Raw genomic sequence first — 20898 nt, forward strand, 5'->3', positions numbered from 1 at the left:
CTCAAACACAGTTCAAGTATTGATCAGCGTGTCAAGGTGTCAGTGCACTGTGATAAATGTGTCATCCTATGGGAACTTATTCACAATGGGCCTACATGTGTGTAGGCAAATTATATGACAGTTGCTATTCTCTTGGCTACAGAGATGCTTGGTTAGAAAGGGAAGCAGCTGACCTAGGAAAGAATAGAGATGCCTACCATAGCCATGGCAAACTCATTAGCAATTGGGTAGACATTCGTAGCCGATACGAAGAAATGTGGACCATTGAGGCTAAGGGTAACACTATGGCTGCACAGAAAGGACACAGCAGTAGTAATGCAGGAACAATTTGTTTGCACACAAAATCTCTTGGCTGATGGCCAGGGCCTGCGCCACCACTAGGCAGCTCTAGGCATTTGCCCAGGGCGCCGGCCACTGGAGGGTGGCAGTTTGCAGCAGGTTCCTCCCCCCCCCTCCCCACAGAAGGAGCAGAGCGACTAGGCACTTAGCGGCTCTCGACGCATCACCAGACACACACCCCCGTGGACACGGCAGCCTGCAATTACTGGCAACCCCCCCGGCAACGTCACCCGCTGGGAGAAATCTCAGCCGCAGATCTCCCCGGCAAAACTGTAGGCAACTGTGGTACCCAACCTCTCCATAAAGGAGCTGGACGGGCGGGGGAACAGGCTAGCGGGCACAGTTTCGGCTCCCTGTAATCTTTCGGTGCCCGGAGTTCGTGCTCCGCCAGCTACGCCCCTGGATGCGCGGCCCAGCTAAGTCCTTATCACATATCAAAATAGACTATGTAGGCAATGCAATTTTGACTAGATCGTAGCCTATCACAGCGAACACAGACAAAATCGCCAGTGCATACCGTATAGTCAAAATCGCACCGGTCAGATAGTGGTGAGAGAAAACATTTATTTTGTTTGTCCACATATTTTAGAACTGGAAGCCACTAGCACTGGTTTTGCCTATTACTTTAAACATTAATAATATGAAACTGGACTGCCAACCCAGGTCATCCCTGCAAGGGAAAACAGTCAATTTACCGAAGTCATTATACCAATACCCATGACCGACAGTCAAAATACCGTCATGGTCAATATACCAACATTCATTATGCTGACATGTTCAGTTGACCGAAATAGTCAAAATGATGACAATTCCGGGGGACTGTACACAGCAGCATTGGTGAGAGAATGAAAGGGGACACACATCCTCTTGCACCACGCACATAGGAGCATGGATGAAATTATGCAGGTGGGGTGTTACAACAGGGGCGGGGCTAGCCCCGACAGGGGCACAGACATCGGTGGGGAAATCCGTAGGAAGACTGCAGCTGTATCACAAACCAGAAGAGCTGACTCCGCAAAAAGAGCAGTATTTCAGAAGTGATAATTTAATGAATGAGGCATGATGAATAGATGCAAAAGGTTTTTAAACCCGCAGCGGGTGATAATTATACAATGATGAATAAGCCCCTTATTCATTTATTTTTTCTGTGGTCATGCTTCCTGTCAATCTGATCCAAAGCATCCAAATCGCATGTGATTGACATCAGGTCCACTGCGATGCACGGTCCCATGTGTATCTAATCAGAGTCTGCAAGTCGCATCGGCTGCAGGAAAGATATGTCAGATCGCAGCCAAGCCAGGCAGGTCAGAAGATTCGACTTGCTGCACAATAGATTTATCGTGTCGCCAAGCCTTTCAGCAGGCTTATCTGGGATTGCATAGGTTGCATCGTATGCAAAATGGCTGCATACGTTGTATCGTATTCAGTTCTGCCGTCTGGGAGGTTCCCGAGGCAGTTGAAGGGGGGATAGCAGGTGATGTCTCCCCTCAGAGAAGTCACCCTAGTGTATGGGCACCTTAATTAAACTTTAAAAATACTTACAAATATATTTACTTGTTTTAGACAATAAATATAGGATTGTGTCTTTACCTGAACCGCGGCTCCCAGCATCAGTGACAGAAGCTTCTCCATTTCCTGCATGGATATTTCTACATGGGAGAGTATAACAGAGAAGTCTATATTCTGAGAAAGTCAGTTCATAATATACACACTGCACACACCCTACCAGGTGCTAACGCAGACTGCTGACATAAATAACCCCTTTATTTGTGCGCAAATTGTCACTGAGAGGATTTCATATTGCTTTTGTCACTTCGACAATAGCCCTGGGATCTATTCCCTGGTTCCTGGATGGACTCCAGGAATACCAAGTTAGTTTAGCTCAGGGTTGCCGACTTTTTAAATCTCTTTCAGCAAGCGTTCGATGGCGGGGCTTGAGTGTGACGTCATTAAGCCCCGCCCCCATGATGGGAAATTACCCGATTTGTTGATCGCCGTTGAGGGGGCGGGGCTAAAATTACAAGATTCTGCCACTTTAGCCCCGCCCCCTCAGCGGAGATCAGCCAATCCGGTTATTTAAACTCAGTGGTCAGGGGTGAAATAGACAGGAACAGGGGGGGATGGGGGGGAGTGGGGGTCCCCCAGAAACCGGGAGGGTTGCCCACCTTTCCGGGAGGAGGACCCGATTTTCGGGACCCTCTCGGCCATTTCGGGAAGGTAGGCAACCCTGGTTTAGCTGATTCACCTCAAAATGTGTTCTATGGAAATAGAGTGAAACATCACTACAGATTCCAACCAATTATCACTGTGGAGCCTTCACCCATTTCATCTTTTCCAATCTTCACCTAGAACAGCGGTTCTCAAACTGTATGTCCTAATCTCAGCATGGGGGTCACGACTCCATGTTGCTGGCCACCAGGCTAACAAATCCTCTGGATCACTGACTGAGAGATCAAAGAGTCTGAAAAAATAGTTGCATTGTAGTATGCTACTGCAGACTCCTTGGAACACTGGCATCAGGCAGCTCTGCCCCCACCCCAGTGCTCTGCCTCTCCTGTCTCCCCCAGCAGCTGCCGCCAGCAGGCTTCCCTCCTGGATCCCTCATCCACATGCAGCTATCTGTAGGGGGCACATAGTTGGCAGGGAGGGCAGCTGTAGGAAAAAAGGCACCAAGAAGCAGGAGTTTAGGTTGTGGGGTGAGGGGTAGGTTTAGGTGGTGGGGTGCGGGGACCAGGTGTAGGCACTAGAGGGGGGGGGGGGGTAGGTTTAGGTGGTGGTGTGTTAGGGCTAGGTGTAAGCACTAAAGGGGTTAGGGTGTAGGGTCAGGCTGCAGGGGGAGAGATAGTTAGGGGCAGCAGGGGTCTGGTAAGCACTGGTCATATAAACCTGCCCCCCCCCGTCAGGATTCCCTTCCCCCTTCGGGATGCCGGGGTCAGCGTTCTGTCTACCGGTTATCCATATGAATCCCAGGGCAGGTTCTGGGTCCTCCATAGACACCCTGTCACAATTATTAGTGCTGTCCTACTCCTACTACTCTTACATTTGTGATATCACAAAACAAAACTGACAGTGGTCATCATTATGTGTGTGGTCATTATGTGTGGTCATCATTATGTGTGGTCATCATTATGTGTGTGGTCATTATGTGTGGTCATTATGTGTGGTCATCATTATGTCAGCACTGAGGTAACTGCAAGTAGCATGTACTAGAGAAAGCAGATGCTGAGCATGTGGGCTGACCTGAGACTGGGTCCTGGGCTATAAGGTGCGTGTCTGGAAGAGGCATCAGGATCATCTGCTGGAGCTCATCCTAAAACATAGCAGTTCACTGGAGTTATTTACATCATTGCACAGTATATCTACATAGGACTCTTACAGTGATGTCACTATATGTGTATCCGTATGCCTGAAATCCCCGTAGAGCATTCTTACCTTGTACACTATACTCCTTATTGTAAGGAAAGCAGCAAGTTTCCTCTGACAGGAGGTTGACGCTTGCTATGTCCACAGTGAGTAAGTTGACACGACCAGGACCCTGACATGGGTGTAATGCTTCACAAATCTTTTAACCCAAGTACTGTACAACCAGCTGGTCAGCGCATTGCTCACATGTGACATATTAGCACCAGAACAAGACCTGTACCCATTACATAGCGGAGCCCAGGGGTGTAACTCTCAGAGACAGTGGAGATGCCAGCTGCCAGGCTCCATGCCCTGAAGTATTACAGTCCAAATGGTAGACATTGTCTAGATAGACAGTCAAAAGTTGACATGGAAATAGTCGACACATGAAAAAGTTGATATACATTTTCCATGGTTTTTGTGTGTCAACTGTTACATTTCATCACTTGGACTCCAAATTAGTGTACCCCATATCCTTGCATGCTCGGGATGTGTAAAACACACAGAATTGCGGCTCTTTGCAACCAATATTTTGAACATATGTAGTAAATATCACTATATCACATGGCGTTACTATATAAGATGCATCTATATGGGTGTTACTATATAAAGGGGGAAATTTACTAAGAACCCTTGGCCAGGCTGACTGGTCGGTAGGGTTAATGCTTTGGCCGGGGGGACTTGTATAAAAAGTGGGAGTGGTATGGGACTCCGACAGTCGGGATCCTGACAGTCATTATCCCGACGTCGGGATCCCGACTGTATGGCGTCAGACAGCATTGCGAGCGCAAAAGCCCCTTGTGGTCTCGCTGCGCTCGCCATGCTGCGGGCACCTATTCTATTCTCCCTCTATGGGGGTCGTGGACCCCCACGAGGGAAAATAGCGGGTGGCCGTCGGGCACCCGTCTGTCGGCGTTTTGACAGTCGTCAAACGTCGGGTAAACGACTGTCGGGATCCCGACTGTCGGGAACCTGTCCGGCACCCATAAAATGTCTCCCCTCCGGCTGTGGCATTACCCTGCTGGCTGGTTGGGCCTGGGGCTGGTTCTTAAAATACGGGGGACCCCTAGTCATTTTGTCCTCCGTATTTTGGGAACCAGCCCCGGCCCTGGAGCCTGGGGCTAGTTGTAAAAAATCGGGGAACCCCTATTTGGGTTTCCTGATTTTTATTACCAGCCCCGGCTCTTTCAGCCTGGAGCTGGGTACAGCTGTGGGGAGGAACCCACGCTTTTTAAAAAAATATATATTTTTCTGTTGTTTTTAACACTGAAGCCTGCACGGATCTGACTGATCCGTGCAGGCTAATGCCAAATACAACAGGAAAATGAAGTGTATTTTCCTGCAGTATTTGGCCGGCCATTGCCAATTTACGCAATTAGTAAATCAGGAATCACCATTCTTTTGAATGATGATTCCTGCCGTATTCTATCGATGGTGTATTCATTCGTATTTGTAAGTATAAATATGAATGTCCCATCAATACGAATACGAAAATTTGTATTTTTTGCATAGTAAATTCCAAAAATCCGAATACGCCCCCAAAAATTGTATTTTCCTATGAATATACGATTTTTTTCTACAAATTCATCTTAGTAAATTTCCCCCAAAGTCTCTTTCTGTGTATGACCATATTACATGTGCCTACATGGGGATATTATATAGGACCCACCTATATAGGTGTGACTACATAAAATGTGAGTATCTGATGAATAAGGACCCACAGGGACATGCGAGTCAGCAGAAACAAAAGTTATACATACAACATATATCTACAGATATGTAATTACCTGGTAATAAGAACGCAGTCTCTTTTTAAGGCCGTGCAGGTCCACATTTCCATGGTATGGGCGGGAGTCACTGATGCAAAAAGACAAATGTATTAATACACTATCAACCCTTATGGCCAAATTTACATGCAAAGTCCAGTATTTCATATTTAGGAGATCTAGGTATGACAGCATGACCAAGGAGGATGGCACTACATAATGTATGTAACGTCTATATCTGTACATAAATGCATATGATGAGGCTGAACTAGGGTGGGCAATCACAGGATCATGATCGTCGGGATCCCTGGATATTGGCCTAAAATTACTGGGATTTTAATTGATTTCAGGATTGCTTAGCTCATGCGCAGATGTGTTTTTTTTTATTGCAATGCTGGGCAGCACTGAGTAGCAGATGGCTCAGATGTTGTCCGGCTGCCCCTTGGCTGTGCGCAGCATGATTTCAGAGGTCATGCTGCGAGGCCAAACAGCCGTGTATGACTGCCGAGTCTCCTGCCCGGCACACTGGGTCTCCAGCCAGCTCAGATGGGGTATCCACAGGAGCCAAACCGGGTCTCCAGCTAGCTTAGATGGGGTATTCGCAAAAGCCAGCCCAAAACAACTGGCTAGGAAACTGCACACAAGTAGAGGTTGGTAGAGGGGGGGGGGGGGGGACACTAACCCGGGAATATGGCCCAGGGATCATGCCGGGCCATTCCCGGGTTGGCCCCTTTCACACCATTTTCTGGTGTGTGAAGGGGGCGGGAGGAGGCTGGCAGGAGGTGGGCAGGAGGCGAGCAGACGGCTTGATGGCGCGAGTACTCACCTCCATTTGCTGGTCCTTGGCGCAGGCCGGGGATCCACACACGTGGCGAGCGCAGCTGCGTCATCTTCATCCGCCGCCTGTCCTGTCATTTGTGCCCTGTGTGGATCCCCGGCCTGACAGCAAATCGAGGACCGGCAACGTGGGTAAGTACCCCCTAGCCCTTTCACACTGGCCAGGTCCCTGGGTTGAAACCATAGCAGGGTTGAAATTCCGGCAATTTTTACATTGATTTTGGACCGGGAACCTTAACACACCAGCGATTGTCGCGGGTTGTTCCCGGGCCCAACCCGGTAAATTAGTGCTGGTGTGAAAGAGGTATTAGTCAATCCCGGGATCCCAGGATTCCCAGGATTGAGCATTTTTAAATTCCAAATCCCGTGATTGAAAAAATGGCCTGGGATTGGCATCCCTAGGCTGAACATTAGAAACATCATGTTTCCCTGAAGGGAGCGCTATTGAAATGACACAGACTTATTGGGAGAGTTTACTAGCTCAGTTATAAACTGCAGTGTAAAAAACGTTTTTGCACCACTTATTCTACTAGTTTAGAGAGGTAACTAACATCTGATGCTGTTATTCCTATACAGGTCCTGTCATTACTATTACCTGGATTGCTTTGGACCTGTGATATCTGTTTGGAGAAGTGGATATATTGTAATCTCCTCCAACTCCATACCTTTATTACATTTTATTTGGATCTCCTTTGTGAATAGATTATTAATGTATTTATTGTTCATTTACTACACACACATGGCTGTCCACATGATATTAAAGAAAATGTAATTCATCAGAACAGGCCACTTTCTGCCACTGCTCCAATATCCAGTTCTGACCAGTGGCGCAAGTAGAAATTATTTCTTAGTCGTACTATAAGTGCGCACCTTAGGTGCACGCGCCAAAAGTGGGCCTAGGCATGTGTCATGAGGAGGCATGTTCATATGAAGCTAGACAAGTAGTTACATGACAATGGGGCCATGGCCACATTATGCCACACACCGTAATGAATCTTACACATTATACCACATGAAGTAACTCCCATTACACATTATGCCCCACACGGTAATGCCCATTACACATTATGTCTCACACAGTAATGCCCACTTCACACTATGGGGGATTACATGCTCATTGCAACATGTTCTGCCAAGGGCGGTTCATGCTCGTTGCCATTGGGAAGTGAGGTTCTCGTGACAGCCTTGAGCCCGGCAGAATGGAAGCATCGTGACAGCCGAGCAGAGAGCAGTGGGCTGCCCGGTTGTCTTATGAGCAGGTTCACGGCTATTTGAACTATCACGCTGGGTCACCAGCCAATAGGAGCCGCTCCTGATTGGCTGCCAGGCTGCGAGCTGGTGACCTGGCACGCTATTTCAAATAGCTGTGGACCTGCTCAGAAGACAGCCGGGCAGCCCACCGCTCTCTGCCTGGCTGTCACATCGCTTAGTTCTACCGAGTGAGCCAGTGAGAAAAAGCAGCAGCTGCGGGTCGGAGGGAAGTGGTACGGTATACCTGCAATATATTTCTTACAGGTACGCTGTACCATGCCATACCCCCTTACTTGCACCACTGGTTCTGACACTCACATGCCCATTGTAGCCGGTCTGAGGCTACGCAGCACTGTGCATTTTCTAATAGTTAATATTAACGTTTTCAGCTATTTATCCTACAGGAGATATTCTGTGGAATAGGAGTCAGTCTGAGCCCTTTCAGGTAACAGATATTACGTTAACAATGTGGTGCTACTGCCACCTACTGTTGTACTGTATGTCATATGCACATAATATACTCGAGCAGTGTGAATTAGCCTGGATTATTACAGGTTGAGTATCCATTATCCAAAATGCTGGGGACCATAATAATTTTGGATAATGGATTATTCCATATTTCAGAATATTTTTATATTTCAATTATGTATCTTGAGGTATCTTGCATTTATGTTGTACAACCACATCCAACAAATGAAATACACACAAATATATTTTATTTGTGCTTAAAACAAGGTTTCAAAACATGAAACAAAGTTTGTGTACTATCTCAGGTACTTACTTTGAATGGCAAGCAATAATTTTCTTGCACATATTTAGTGCCAGTTACATATCATGTCCCCAGCAGTGCTGTTACATATGTCCCCAGTAGTGGTTTTTTGCAAGAATTTTTATTTTTTTTCTGGAATGTATGGTTTCCTGAATAATTTTGATAACGGATACTTCACCTGTGTAACACTTCTCTAAACATGAATATTTAGAATTATTTCTAGTGAACTAAATAAATGCATCCAGGATCCAGGACAAGTTTCCAGATCCATGTGTTATTGTGGGTCTCTTTTACACCAAGATGCTGGGTTGCACCTGGGTTTTGGTCCCCTTAAGATGTGAGTGAGAAGTCTATTTAACAATAAAGCAGGCCAGCATTTGTGGGTTACATACAGCTAGTGATTACATGTGTAGCTATTCGCAGCCCTGGTATTATTGCAACATTGTTTCTCCAGATGCACAGTTAACTTAGGGTTAACCCCAAAAGCTAAATTTGAATGATTTTCTTGAGTTTTACAGCATTGGTTCCTGATACTTGCACTGTTTTATAATCTACAATCAAAGCTAACTATTAAAATACTTTCTCTGTGTCAATATATCATACCAGGCTGTGCATGATAACATCAGTTAGTTACATTACAATTTTGATATATTTTTTTTAATGGTTGAATGTTTTGTTGTACATTTGTGTATATTTCCAGCAGCAAAGTTTGTATATGCTATTTTATATGTGTTTTCTATTTTATTGTTATAAACTTATAATACAATGGGGATATGTATCAAAATTTCTAAAGGGAGCAGTGGGCAAGTGGATAAATTGCTCACCACAACCAAACAGTTTCTACCTATCATTTTATAGAATGCACTTAATAAATACTAGCTATACTATGATTGAATACTGAAGATTTGATTCCCTCTTAAACACTTTGCTCATGTGACTTACATGAAACTCATGATGTAGTGTAAAGTGCCCCCGGTGGTTAGCTGCATGTACTCTCGGAGTGGATCTTTCATTGGAGATAATGGTCCGTGTTCAAACCCTCGCATTTGCTCAAAGTTTCGGATCTGTGGAGCAAGATGAATATAGAAATAATTATTATTAAACTATTCGGTACTTGTTTCCTAGCACGGCGCCCGTCGTAGGTGATCGCATACCTTAACTTAAGGTATGCGATGGATGCGACCGACGTGATTTTAAGGCTATTTTTATCCTTTTCCCTGACAATGAAAAAATTGCGTCCACTGGCGTGGAGTTGATTTTATATAGTGTGGCGAGCGCAGCGAGTCACCCAGCCCGAAGCGTGGCGAGCGGACGCTTAATATCTGTGAAGTAATGCATGTCCCCTCGAGGGACTCGCTGCGCTCGCCACGCTTCCGGCTCGGTGGCTGGCTGCGCTCACCACACTATATAATATCAACTCCACGCCGACGTGGATAGCGGGGGTATGAAAAGGTCGGAGGACGCGTACCACCGCCCCTCGCGGGCTCGCTGCAGTCGCCACGCTTCGGGTTGGCGTTCATTGTGGGGTGGCGTTAACAATGGGGGGGCATTTCACCCATGAGGGTTGGGAAACAATAAAAATTGGGGTCTGGGGGGCATTTAACATTGGGGCCAATGTAAAATCGGGTCTCAGGGACCATTTTACATTGATTCCAATGTAAAAATCGCGTTGATCGCATCGCATGCGATTTGGTTGCATGCGATGCGATCAACGCAATTTTTGGGGTCCCGATGGATACAATTTTTATCGCTGGCGCCGTGCTAGGAAACAAGTACCAACTATTCAAACAGCACTAGCCTTCTTTGAGACTAGAGAGGGGAGTAGGGTCTGAAGAAATGGCAGGTGCTGCAACTACACATGTAATAGGCACCCTCCCTCAGCTGCTGGATTCTTACAGGGTCACACTCATGACTACTCAAGTTTTTAAATACATGGATCCTGCTACAGGGAGATATTCAAAGTATCATGAGTGGAATGCGATCAACATCCTGGCAGTTGGGATGCCGTCAGTCACAATACCGACACCAGCATCCCAACATGCACCATGAGACTGGTGCCAGAATGCTGCCATCGTTGAGGATGCTGGCGCTGATGGTGAACATATTCAGCTAGCTTTTATCGTTAGGCTTGTGTGCAGTGGCGGAGCTTGTGGGCTAAGGTGCAAAAATATAATTTAGTCCCCCCTCTTCCACCCCAAGTTCACAATATGCAACATGGCAGTGAGTGCCAGGAAGAGGAAGAGGGTGACAGTATAAGGCAGGGGGAGGCAGAGTGTGACAGGGGCAAAAATTGGGCAACAGGGGAAGACAATGGGTGACGGTACAAGCACAGTATCTTTCCTGGTTCGGATAATATAGCATGTACCGTGGTGGAGGCAAGAACACAGTGCGCCCGGCTCTGTCTTTGACACGCCCCCTACACCTTGGCTTTCCTCTGTTTGGCTCTCAGTCAGACATACTTTGACAGTACTAATTACAATGTCATTAGAGAAAGAGTATTATGCAATTTTAGGCATGCTCACAGGGCCGGTACTAGGGTGTCTGGCGCCCTCCTGCAAACCATAAATTTTGCGCTCTTTCACATTGCCAATGCAAAAAAGCTGCAGTCCAATTGTAGGAGCGTATGCAACATGCGATCCTATGGAGGATCTTGGGTGCATGTACATGTATGCATACACCCTCTCAGTGCTGTGTCCGTAAAATGTTGCAGGCACTAAAGGTGCCCGTACACGCTTCGAGAATTGCATACGTTATGGGATAGATCACATCGCACGGCATGCATGCAATGTGTGTGCGATACGATCTGAAAGCAGTACAAAAAGTATGTGCAGCACATACTTTTTGTACTGTGTGATGCGTGGGCAGGAGTGCACATCACATTGCATGCTGCTATTGCAGTGTGTATGACCATTTTTAGGCACATAACCCAGCCCATTATTTAAAAAGTGTCTAAATTAATATAGAAAAAATCTACAATTATTAAAAAATTTGTTATAAACATGTATCTGTTCTGTTTAACTCTTGTGCAGTCCCTCCTATTCTATCTGCTTAGGCAGGACGCTGAGGATGCCATTACACCCCTCTCATGACTGAGGGGGAAAGGAGGGGTGAGAAGGAGGAGATGGAAGAAGAGTGGAGGAGATAGAGGGGGCTGAGTGTTGAGGACTGGCAGTGGCACACTGAGAAGAGGGAAGGAAGGGGAGGTGGCGCTGCTGCCTGTTCGTCATTTGATTGACAGCTGACAGGTGCAGGGAGCAATGGGTAGGGGGCGGATCCGGACATGACATGTCATCCAGGCATTCACAAACAGCGCTACATGCCTCAGCGCAAGTGTCTGTAAGGAAGAGGGGACAGGTCGCAGGAGGAGGACACGGTGCAGGGAGCTGCTGATCCTCTCCATACTGCATCCCGCTGTCAGAGAGGCACTGCGGGCGGTGTGCACTCGCGGTGCAGGGAGCAGCTCTTTATACTGCCTCCCGCCCACTGTCAGAGAGGCACTGCGGGCGGCGTGTAGGAGGCAGTGACAGTGAGGGCGGAGGCAGCTTTAGCAGAGCAGGGAGGGAGACAGTGCCTTTTCAGCATGGCGCCTCCCTGCTTTGCAGGAGCTGCTGAGTGGGTAGCGCCGGCCCTGCATGCTCATGTTCAGGAAGGATGATAGAGGAGAAACAGATGTGTACTATGTGACATATGGGATCACGGCACTGTACTGTAGGTACTTTTAAGCTACAAAAAAAGAAATAAAAACAAAATGCCCTCCAATTAACCGAATAAATACGTAAATGAAAAATTCTGATATGATATTTTGTAGGATTGCTGGAGGTTCTACGGTATGCCAACTTCTAAGTACATGGATTTATAAAAGAGCTACAAAGTTCCTTTGTCACAGTACATTAAAGATTTTTTTATAGGTAAAATATATATTTTATTTCAATAAAATTGAATATTTATAGAGCAGGAACTACTTGGGTGTGGTAGGGGCTCCGACAGTGGGGATCCCGACAGTCAGTATTCCAACGTCGGGATCCCAATGCCAGTGCTCCGACAGGGGGGTGAGCGCATAGAAACCCCTTGCGGGCACGGTGGCTTGCTACGCTCGCCACAGGTTCTATTCTCCCTCTACGAGGGTCATGGACCCCCACAAGGGAGAATAGCCCCTGTGAGTCGGGATCCCCCTTGTCGGAGCACCGGCAGTTAAGATCCCGACGTCGGTGTACTGACTGTCGGGATCCCCACTGTCGGAGCATCATCCGGCACCCGAACTACTCATTAACAGCCATTATTTTTGGAGTGTAGAACAGTAGTTATTCCCACTACTATATTAATCCAATGCAAACTGTATCTGATATACAAGTCTATTATAGAACAGGGATACAGTGTGCATTTCCAGCATCACACCTCAAAGCTCTTCCTGCTGCTAGACTAGCAATTCCCAAGGAACACCAACAGTCCAGGTTTTAAGACTTAATTGGTACCTCAGTTAATTTGATTTAACATCTGTGCTCTTGATCAGTGGTTCTCAACCTTGGTCCTCAAGTACCCCCAACAGTTCACATTTTCCAGGTCTCAAGTGAAATAATAAGCTCCATCTGTAAACCATTTAAAATGTGTCAGTGTATAATGAGTGCACCTGCCGGGTTATCTGGAAAACATGAACTGTTGGGGGTACTTGAAGACCGAGGTTGAGAACCACTGCTCTAAAATGGTAATCCCTTAAACCTGGGCTATTAAAATGCCCATAGACGACACACTTTTATGAACAATCCAATCTGTCAATCAATTTCCCTTGAAATCCAGAACATTTCTGGCCAAATAATATCATGCACACATCCAGAACAATGGTGTAAATGATCAGAGGATTAGATGGGTCATTTAACGACTGCAAATCATTAACACATCATTACTCATACCTCCCAACATGACCCTCTCCAGGGGGGACAGAATGTTCTATTTCTGGACTTCCCTCTTAATTTATCACCTAACCTGTTCAAAGCAGGTGATGGCAATCATAATTTAAGAAACAGAGTATTGTGTCCCTCTTGGGGAGGGTCATGTTGGGAGGTATGCATTACTACATCATTCACATACCTCGCAACATGACCCTCTCCAGGAGGGACACAATACTCTGTTCCTGGACTTCCTTATTTGCCATCACCTGTGGTGAAACACCTTTGATACCATTTCCTGTTCAAAGCAGGTACAATCATAAATTAAGATGAAAGTCCAGGAACAGAGCATTGTGTCCCTCCTGGAATGGGTCATGTGGGGAGGTATGCATTCATCATGACTTCACACGGAACAATGTCGTTAAAAATAACAGGTCGTTATCTTTCTATTATGCCCACAAATGGACAGTTTTTAAATCATAGGTCTTTCCAATTGGTTGAAATGTATCTGTCCAATCTCTGGTGGGAACAAAAATCTGATATTGAATCTGGTAATAATTGGGAACATATGACAGTCAAACAGTCACTCCCAAACACTGGAAAATGGCCAAAATCTATTTTTTTTTATACATTTTTTAAATCAAATGGATTTAACCAATTTGTCTGAATGTTGTCTGTTTTCCAGTGTTTGGAACCAAATATTCGACTCTCATATGCCTCCATACATTACCAGATGTTATTTTTCCACCAGATTGACCTTTAGATGTTTACCAAATAATTGCGCCTTGAGGACTGAGGTAGGCAAACACTGCGCTAGAAGGACATATAGGGGCAGATTTATTAAGCTTTGAGAAGAGATAAACTGGAGATAAAGCAGAGAAAAGGTAAAAGGAGATAAAGCACCAGCCAATCAACTCCCTACTGTCTTTTTTCAAACACAGCTGATTGGCTGGTGCTTTATCGCCTTTTACCTTTTCTCCGCTTTATCTCCAGTTTATCTCTTCTCCAAGCTTAATAAATCTGCCCCATAATCACCCCACCTGCTTCTGCCCACTAGCCAAATAACTGTTTGGTGCAGGAGATGTGAGCATAGCTATGACTAAAGACTGCTTCAGGTCCGAAACGTTGGCATTTGGCATCGATTTTACAATGGATATAAATAAATAATCATCTAATATGCAATGTGGTTAGTGCTCTGGATTATTGCAGTTTGGTTTGTATATGTGTATATATATATATATATATATATATATATATATATATATATATATATAAATATATATAATGTGGAACATGCACCACCAAGTTCATAGTGTATAAAATAGTATGCCCGTGCGGATTGCATTATGTCGGATTGCAAGACCGACCGCACACTACGAGAAAGGATGGCGGGTCATCGATCTGCTATCAAAGCAGCTATTACAAAAGGAGCGAGTGACCAGCCGGTCGCTCCCCACTTTATGGAAGCGAAACACTCAGTGGCGATGTTAAGATATATGATCATTGATCATATTCCGGCTTGTCTGAGACAAGGTGATCGGTCTCTCAAAGGTGTGAAGCCCATTGGATCCACCCCCTTTACACACTGTCATCTAGAGGCCTTAACGAAACCAAAGGTCTTTATTGCTTTATTTAAGTCGTATAGTATACAGCTGCACTTAATGCTTTTACTGCTTACTCCATATGTTTTTCTGTATGACCTTTTCCATTTCCGTCATCTTTATGATTATATTTATTATTATCATGAATATATTTATATGTTTATATCCATGCCTATATTTTGCATCTAATTCTTTATACGGAGATTTCAGAATAAGTGTTGTGCTGAAGTTTTGTTTTTACATGTATTCCTAATGTATTTATTCTATACATGCCAGATTGTTGACACATGCTTCTTCTAAAAGTATTTGTACACCTGTTTGTTTTTTGTAAATGTGACGCTGGTTTCCAGGCGCCGCAGCTGAACGCTGATCTAGCGTCCGGTTGCTTAGCGACTGTTGTCCAGCGTCCCCATGGTGATGCCGTCTTCATGGTTGCATAGGCATGCAGGCGCCATCGCTTGTCGATGACGTCACGGCCATGCGACGATGCCGGCGGCAAACGAGGGCAGGAGTACGTGGGATTTTCTGGTAATTTGTATGTATATAAAGCCTGTCATGTTACTGTTTATTTGTCCTGATGAAGAAGTGCTATTAAACTTCGAAACGTCGATTGCATAACTGCCTCCTGATACGTTTATTGACCGAGTGCCGCCATTGTCATGATTGTGTTGGGCTCCACGCTTGGAACACCTAGGAGGGCACCGGGTCTTCACCTTTGTTATGGTGTGCTGCTCATCATGAGACAAATATATATATATATATATATATATATATATATATATATATATATATATATATATAAAATGAACTTTCTGTAACCAAGGCAACTATTCAATATTATTATATAAGAGCCAGTGACAGTTTTAGGATGTCTTCGTTTATGAGGATCTGCAGCGTCCTGTTTCAGAAGCCGCAACTTCTAGAAGTGAACACAAGTGATCATCAGAGAGTTTTACAGAACAGATACTGAATTGGAGGTAAAGTATAGGTAGAATCTGGTGCTTCGGTCTTTATTCTTCATTATTCCACTACCTATGCAAATCTTCTTAGAGCAGTTATTGGTAACTCCATATATTAGGCCTGAGAAAGTGCCCTACCTGCTACACTGATATATTCACAATGGCGCTCAAATCCCTCTTGTCCTCTCCACATGCCCTAACATGTCACCTCCCCCCCTCTCCCCCTCTAGGTGAAGGCAGACCAGTCCCACTTGTTACCAACCACTCCATGGGCCAGATGTATCAAGCTTCCAAGTGATAAAATAGAGAGAGAAATAAGCATCCAGCCAATCACCTCCTAACTGTTATGTCAATGGCTGGGTTTGAAAAATGACAGGTAGGAGCTGGTTGTTTATCACTTTCTGAAGCTTGATACATCTGGCCCTATGTACCATAACTACACACATTATTATTTTTAGAAAACCCTTTCTAAAGAGCCCTTTTACATGGTACTATACAAACAATCCTAAGAGGGAAGCCCATGGTATGTAATCTTTGTGCAGCTGCTGTGTAAAGTAAACAGCAGATGAGGAAGATGGGAGGCATCATATGAGGAGGGCTTACAAATCACTTGTGTCATCTCAGGCTATTAATCCAGCTGTATTCGTGATTGGGCAACATAGATACGTGTTAAGGCCCCAAACACTGAGCCGATTTGGTCAGATTTCTGCCGATTCCAACTGATCGGGCTGTGCGCATCAGACCGTGTGTTCGGCTTCTGTTAAGGGCTCATAACATCGCCTTTAGAAATGGGGATACACAAGCCTATAATATATCTAGGGCAAATCTGAAGAAGGGGATTGCAAAAGCAAATTGAGGAGCAATTTTTTAAATCAGACTCCCGACGCATGTGGCAGGGTATACAGGCTGTAATCGATTATAGGACGAAAGTTTCTAACTTAGTGACCTCAGATGTCTCTTTTCTTGACAAGCTAAATTATTTTTATGCACGCTTTGATAGAGATAACTGTGAGAAGGTGATCAAACTGCCGTTAAGTGGTCAGCCTCTTACATTGTCATCAGAGGAGGTTTGTGCGGCATTGAGCCAGATAGATGCAGGCAAGTCGGCTGGACCGGATGGTATTCCGGGGCGTGTTCTTGGGGCATGTGCAGAGCAGTTGGCAGGAGTTTTTACAGATTTAAGGGCCCCATACATCAGCAATTAATTGTGACAATTTTCAGATATGGAGATGATTGCCACAATTAATTTTAGATGTGTGGGCTCCCCCTTTTGGCAATCCCAATCAAAATCGCCAATCGATTGCTTAATCAGGTTTTTAAACATGTTTAATAATCTGGTATTATCTGCAGATCTTTTTTAGATGTGTGGGCATTCCCAATTCGTCTTCTTCATCTATTTACATTATGAACAGCTGAAATGACAATCGATTGGGGCAATTTCCAGATATGAAGATGCAATCTTTAGATGGAAAAATCTGCCGATCACTGAAATAAATCTGTAATGTGTGGGCAAAGTCAGATAGATTGTAAAATTCATTTATCTGGCCAAAATATCCCTATATCTGAAAATCCATAAATTGTGATTGCTGATGTATGGGGCCCATTATTCAATCTGTCTTTGTCGAGGGCAATAGTTCTGTCGTGTTTTAAGAGCACTGTTATTATTTCGTTACCCAAGATTGCTAGACCTAAAGGTTTGAACGACTATCATCCCGCAGCACTTACGCTGATTATCATGTAATGCTTTGAGCGGTTGGTATTGGTGCATTTGAAGGATAGTCTTTCCCCTCTGATGGATCCTTAGCAGTTTGTATATCGTAAGAACAGGAGTACGGAGGATGCTATCTCCTTGCTATTGCATTAGACAAAAACAATACATATGCTAGACTATCGTTTGTGGATTTTAGTTCAGCATTCAATACGGTGATTCTGGCGAAGTTGGTTATCAAACTAACTGAACTAGGAATTAACGTTTTATGTGTAACTGGATTGCGGATATCTTGAATAAAAGACCGCAAGTGGTTAGATCAGGATACCAATAGTTCTACTACTATTACACTAAATACTGGGGTACCGCAGGGCTGTGTGTTAAGTCCATTTCTGTACTCTGTCTTTACCTCTGACTAAACCGGTTCATCCATCAAATGCTATCATCAAGTTCGCTGATGACACAACACTGTTAGGTCTCATCAGTGATAATGATGAAACAGCTTACAGAGAAGAGATACAATCTCTTGCTGCCTGGTGTTGTGATAACAACTTGTCACTTAATATCAGCAAAACAAAAGAGATCATTGTTGATTTTAGAAGGGAGAAAAGTAAACAGGTTGTTCCTATCCAGATAGATGGGATCGATGTTGAAAGGGTTTTGTGTTTTAAATTTCTAGGTACATTCTTTTCGGAGGACCTTTCTTGGTCAGCGAACACAAAGTGTTTAGTGAAGAAGGCCCATAAACGCCCTTTCTTCTTAAGGGTGCTAAAAAGACATCAGTTGTCAGCAAGTATTCTGATTAATTTTTATCGCTGTGCTATAGAGAACATTCTGACCAACTGTGTTACAGTATGGTATGGAAATTGCACAGTTGCGGAGTGTAAGCTGTTACAGAGGGTTGTTAAAACGGCCCAGTGGATTGTAGGGACCACACTTCCAGCGGTGGAAGCTATTCAGCGGAAACGCTGTAAGCGCCATGCAAATAATATTGTAAAGGATTTGACTCACCCAGCGCAGGGTTTATTCACACTTCTGCCTTCTGGTAGGAGTTTTAGAGGTTTTAAAAATAGGACAAGCAGACTGAGGAATAGTTTTTTTCTACAGCAGTTGTAGCTTTAAATTCTGGGTAGTGTAAGTACTGACTGAAATAGTGTTTTATGTACTGTGATTAAGTTTGTTTTAGCCATATACTGAACCACGGAAGATGTTAAAACTTAATTTTGTTGCCCTGCTGTGGGGTAATGACAATAAAGTGAATCTCACTCAGCCAATCAGTGTCCGGCCAGTCATTTCAAAATATTCAACAGCCACATCCCGCATGGCAAAATGCCAACACAAGCTCCCAGCCGCCACTACGAGCCGCCCGCCCCCACTAGCTGGCCGGACCACGCCGCTACAGCAGCTCCTCAGGATCGCGTGCAATTTATTGCATGTAAAAATGGTGTCAAATCGCATGTGAGCCTCCCAGGGAGCTGCAAACTGGTCCGACTTAAGGCAAATCGGTATGTGTATGGGGGCCTTTAGATACACTGAGGGGCCCCCATCTACTGTATTATATATTGTACTGGATCACTTACAGGTGCGCACACACACACTAGATGAGGAAATAAACGCTATTCACAAATCAACCACCGTTTAAGATAGTTTTTATGCATATCTAATGCGTATGCTCTGAATATTACAGATGCACACTGCCATTGGTTGTTAGCAGCTCCTTCTGTCTGTACATGGTGCTAAATCCTGACTATTTTGTCAATGACCGCATACTCCTGGATGTGGCCACTGGACAATATCGTTTGTAACATCATGTATGCATTTTATGGTTTGTCAGGGAGTTCCAGTCACCTTAAGGGGAATCACTTACAATATTGCAGAGCCTTCTAGTGCAGTGGTCAGGGAACTCGGTCTTCATTACCCCACACAGTGCATGTTTAGCTGGTAACCCAGCAGGTGCACAGGTGTACTAATTACTCACACACATTTTATAAGGTCTGCAGGTGGAGTTAATTAATTTACTTGTGATTCTGTGAGGAGACCTGCAAAGCATGCACTGCGTGGGGTAATGAGGACAGAGTTCCCTGACCACTGTTCTTAGGGTTACCACCTAGTCCCTTTAATTCCGGACACATGTTAATTACACAGGTTCTGTGGCAGTTTAAAATCAGGTGAAGTGGAGTCTTGAAGTCAGCCAGCCACAGAACCTGTGTAATTAATATGTGTCCGGAATTAAAGGGACTAGGTGGTAACCCTAACTGTTCTAGTGCAGTGGTTCCCAACCCTGGTCCTCAAGTACCCCCAACAGTGCACGTTTTCCAGGTTTCCACACAGAATCACAAGTGCTATAATTAGCTCCACCTGTGGATCTTTTTAAATGTGCCTGAATAATGAGTGCACCTGCCGGGTGACATGGAAAACGTGCACTGTTGGGGGTACTTGAGGACCAGGGTTGGGAACTACTGTTCTAGTGTGTACCCAGCTTTAGCATAAAATCTAGGTATGCATTTTGAAAACAATATGATTGGTAATGTCTAGGTTTATTTTTGTTCTTGCCTTGAAGTAGGTCACAGGAACACTGTTACTTTATATTCCTACATAGATACCTCACAGACAAGTACTGTACTCCAACCTACAGTATACGCAGGGGCACAATTCTATACTCTAACACGCACATATACTCATGTCTATATTCTAACACACATATATACTCATATGCTAAGAGAATTGAATACGCAAAGCCGACATTTCAGGGTAAATTTACAAAGATGGGCAGGTTGCCCTGTCTATTATCTTCTAGAAGGTGCTAAATAAATAAGGAGAATCTGATTGGTTGCTATGGGAAACATCCCATCTTCAACACTGCCATCTTAGTAAAAGCATATAAACATTGTCACAGCGTCCTCCTCACCCATGATACCAATGCTCCATCCATCAGGTGTTCGATGGTATGCACTTCGTGGTTTTCCATAGCTTGTATATGAAAGTGCTGGCAATAGTGTGCCCCGTCTCTGCCACAACTACTCCCGCACTAGGTCACACATCCCGTGCACACTTCTTTCAATCCTCCTGCTGTTTCCCCTCTGCCTTCTGAGCACTCCTTTACCATGAAACATTCTGCGGTTTCTTCACATACATCAGTTCCTCTCTCATTGCCTTGTAACCTCCCTTCTCTTACCACACAGGCACTGTGATACAGGAAGCCCCTCATTGCGCAGGCTCGGGGAACCAAAGTTAGCCTAGGAGACACCCAATTAAGAAGCAACTGATGTCAGCCAGGGAAAGTCATGTCCGCCTTTCTCTGTGCACCGGTATACACTGTGGTTAGCTATTTGTGACTGCATACACTGTGCTCAGCAATTCTTCTATACAGTCAACAAATCTTT

General features: G+C 44.8%; 1 protein-coding gene across 1 annotated transcript in view; it reads right to left on the reverse strand.

Annotated features, from left to right (window-relative positions):
- The window catches only part of CCDC88B (coiled-coil and HOOK domain protein 88B), a 41207-nt gene extending 20485 nt beyond the window's left edge, over positions 1-20722 (reverse strand). The window contains exons 1-5 of the mRNA XM_083163807.1: positions 20424-20722; positions 9307-9428; positions 5529-5598; positions 3580-3649; positions 1930-1988 (exon numbers count right to left, since the gene is read on the reverse strand). Coding sequence (XP_083019933.1) covers positions 1930-1988; positions 3580-3649; positions 5529-5598; positions 9307-9428; positions 20424-20483 — 381 coding nt within the window. The 5' untranslated portion in view covers positions 20484-20722. The remainder of the gene's footprint in view (positions 1-1929; positions 1989-3579; positions 3650-5528; positions 5599-9306; positions 9429-20423) is intronic.
- Between the last annotated feature and the right edge of the window lie 176 nt (positions 20723-20898).

Source organism: Crinia signifera, chromosome 11 (genome assembly GCF_055691185.1).
Source record: "Crinia signifera chromosome 11, ASM5569118v1, whole genome shotgun sequence".
Taxonomy (NCBI): Eukaryota; Metazoa; Chordata; class Amphibia; order Anura; family Myobatrachidae; genus Crinia; species Crinia signifera.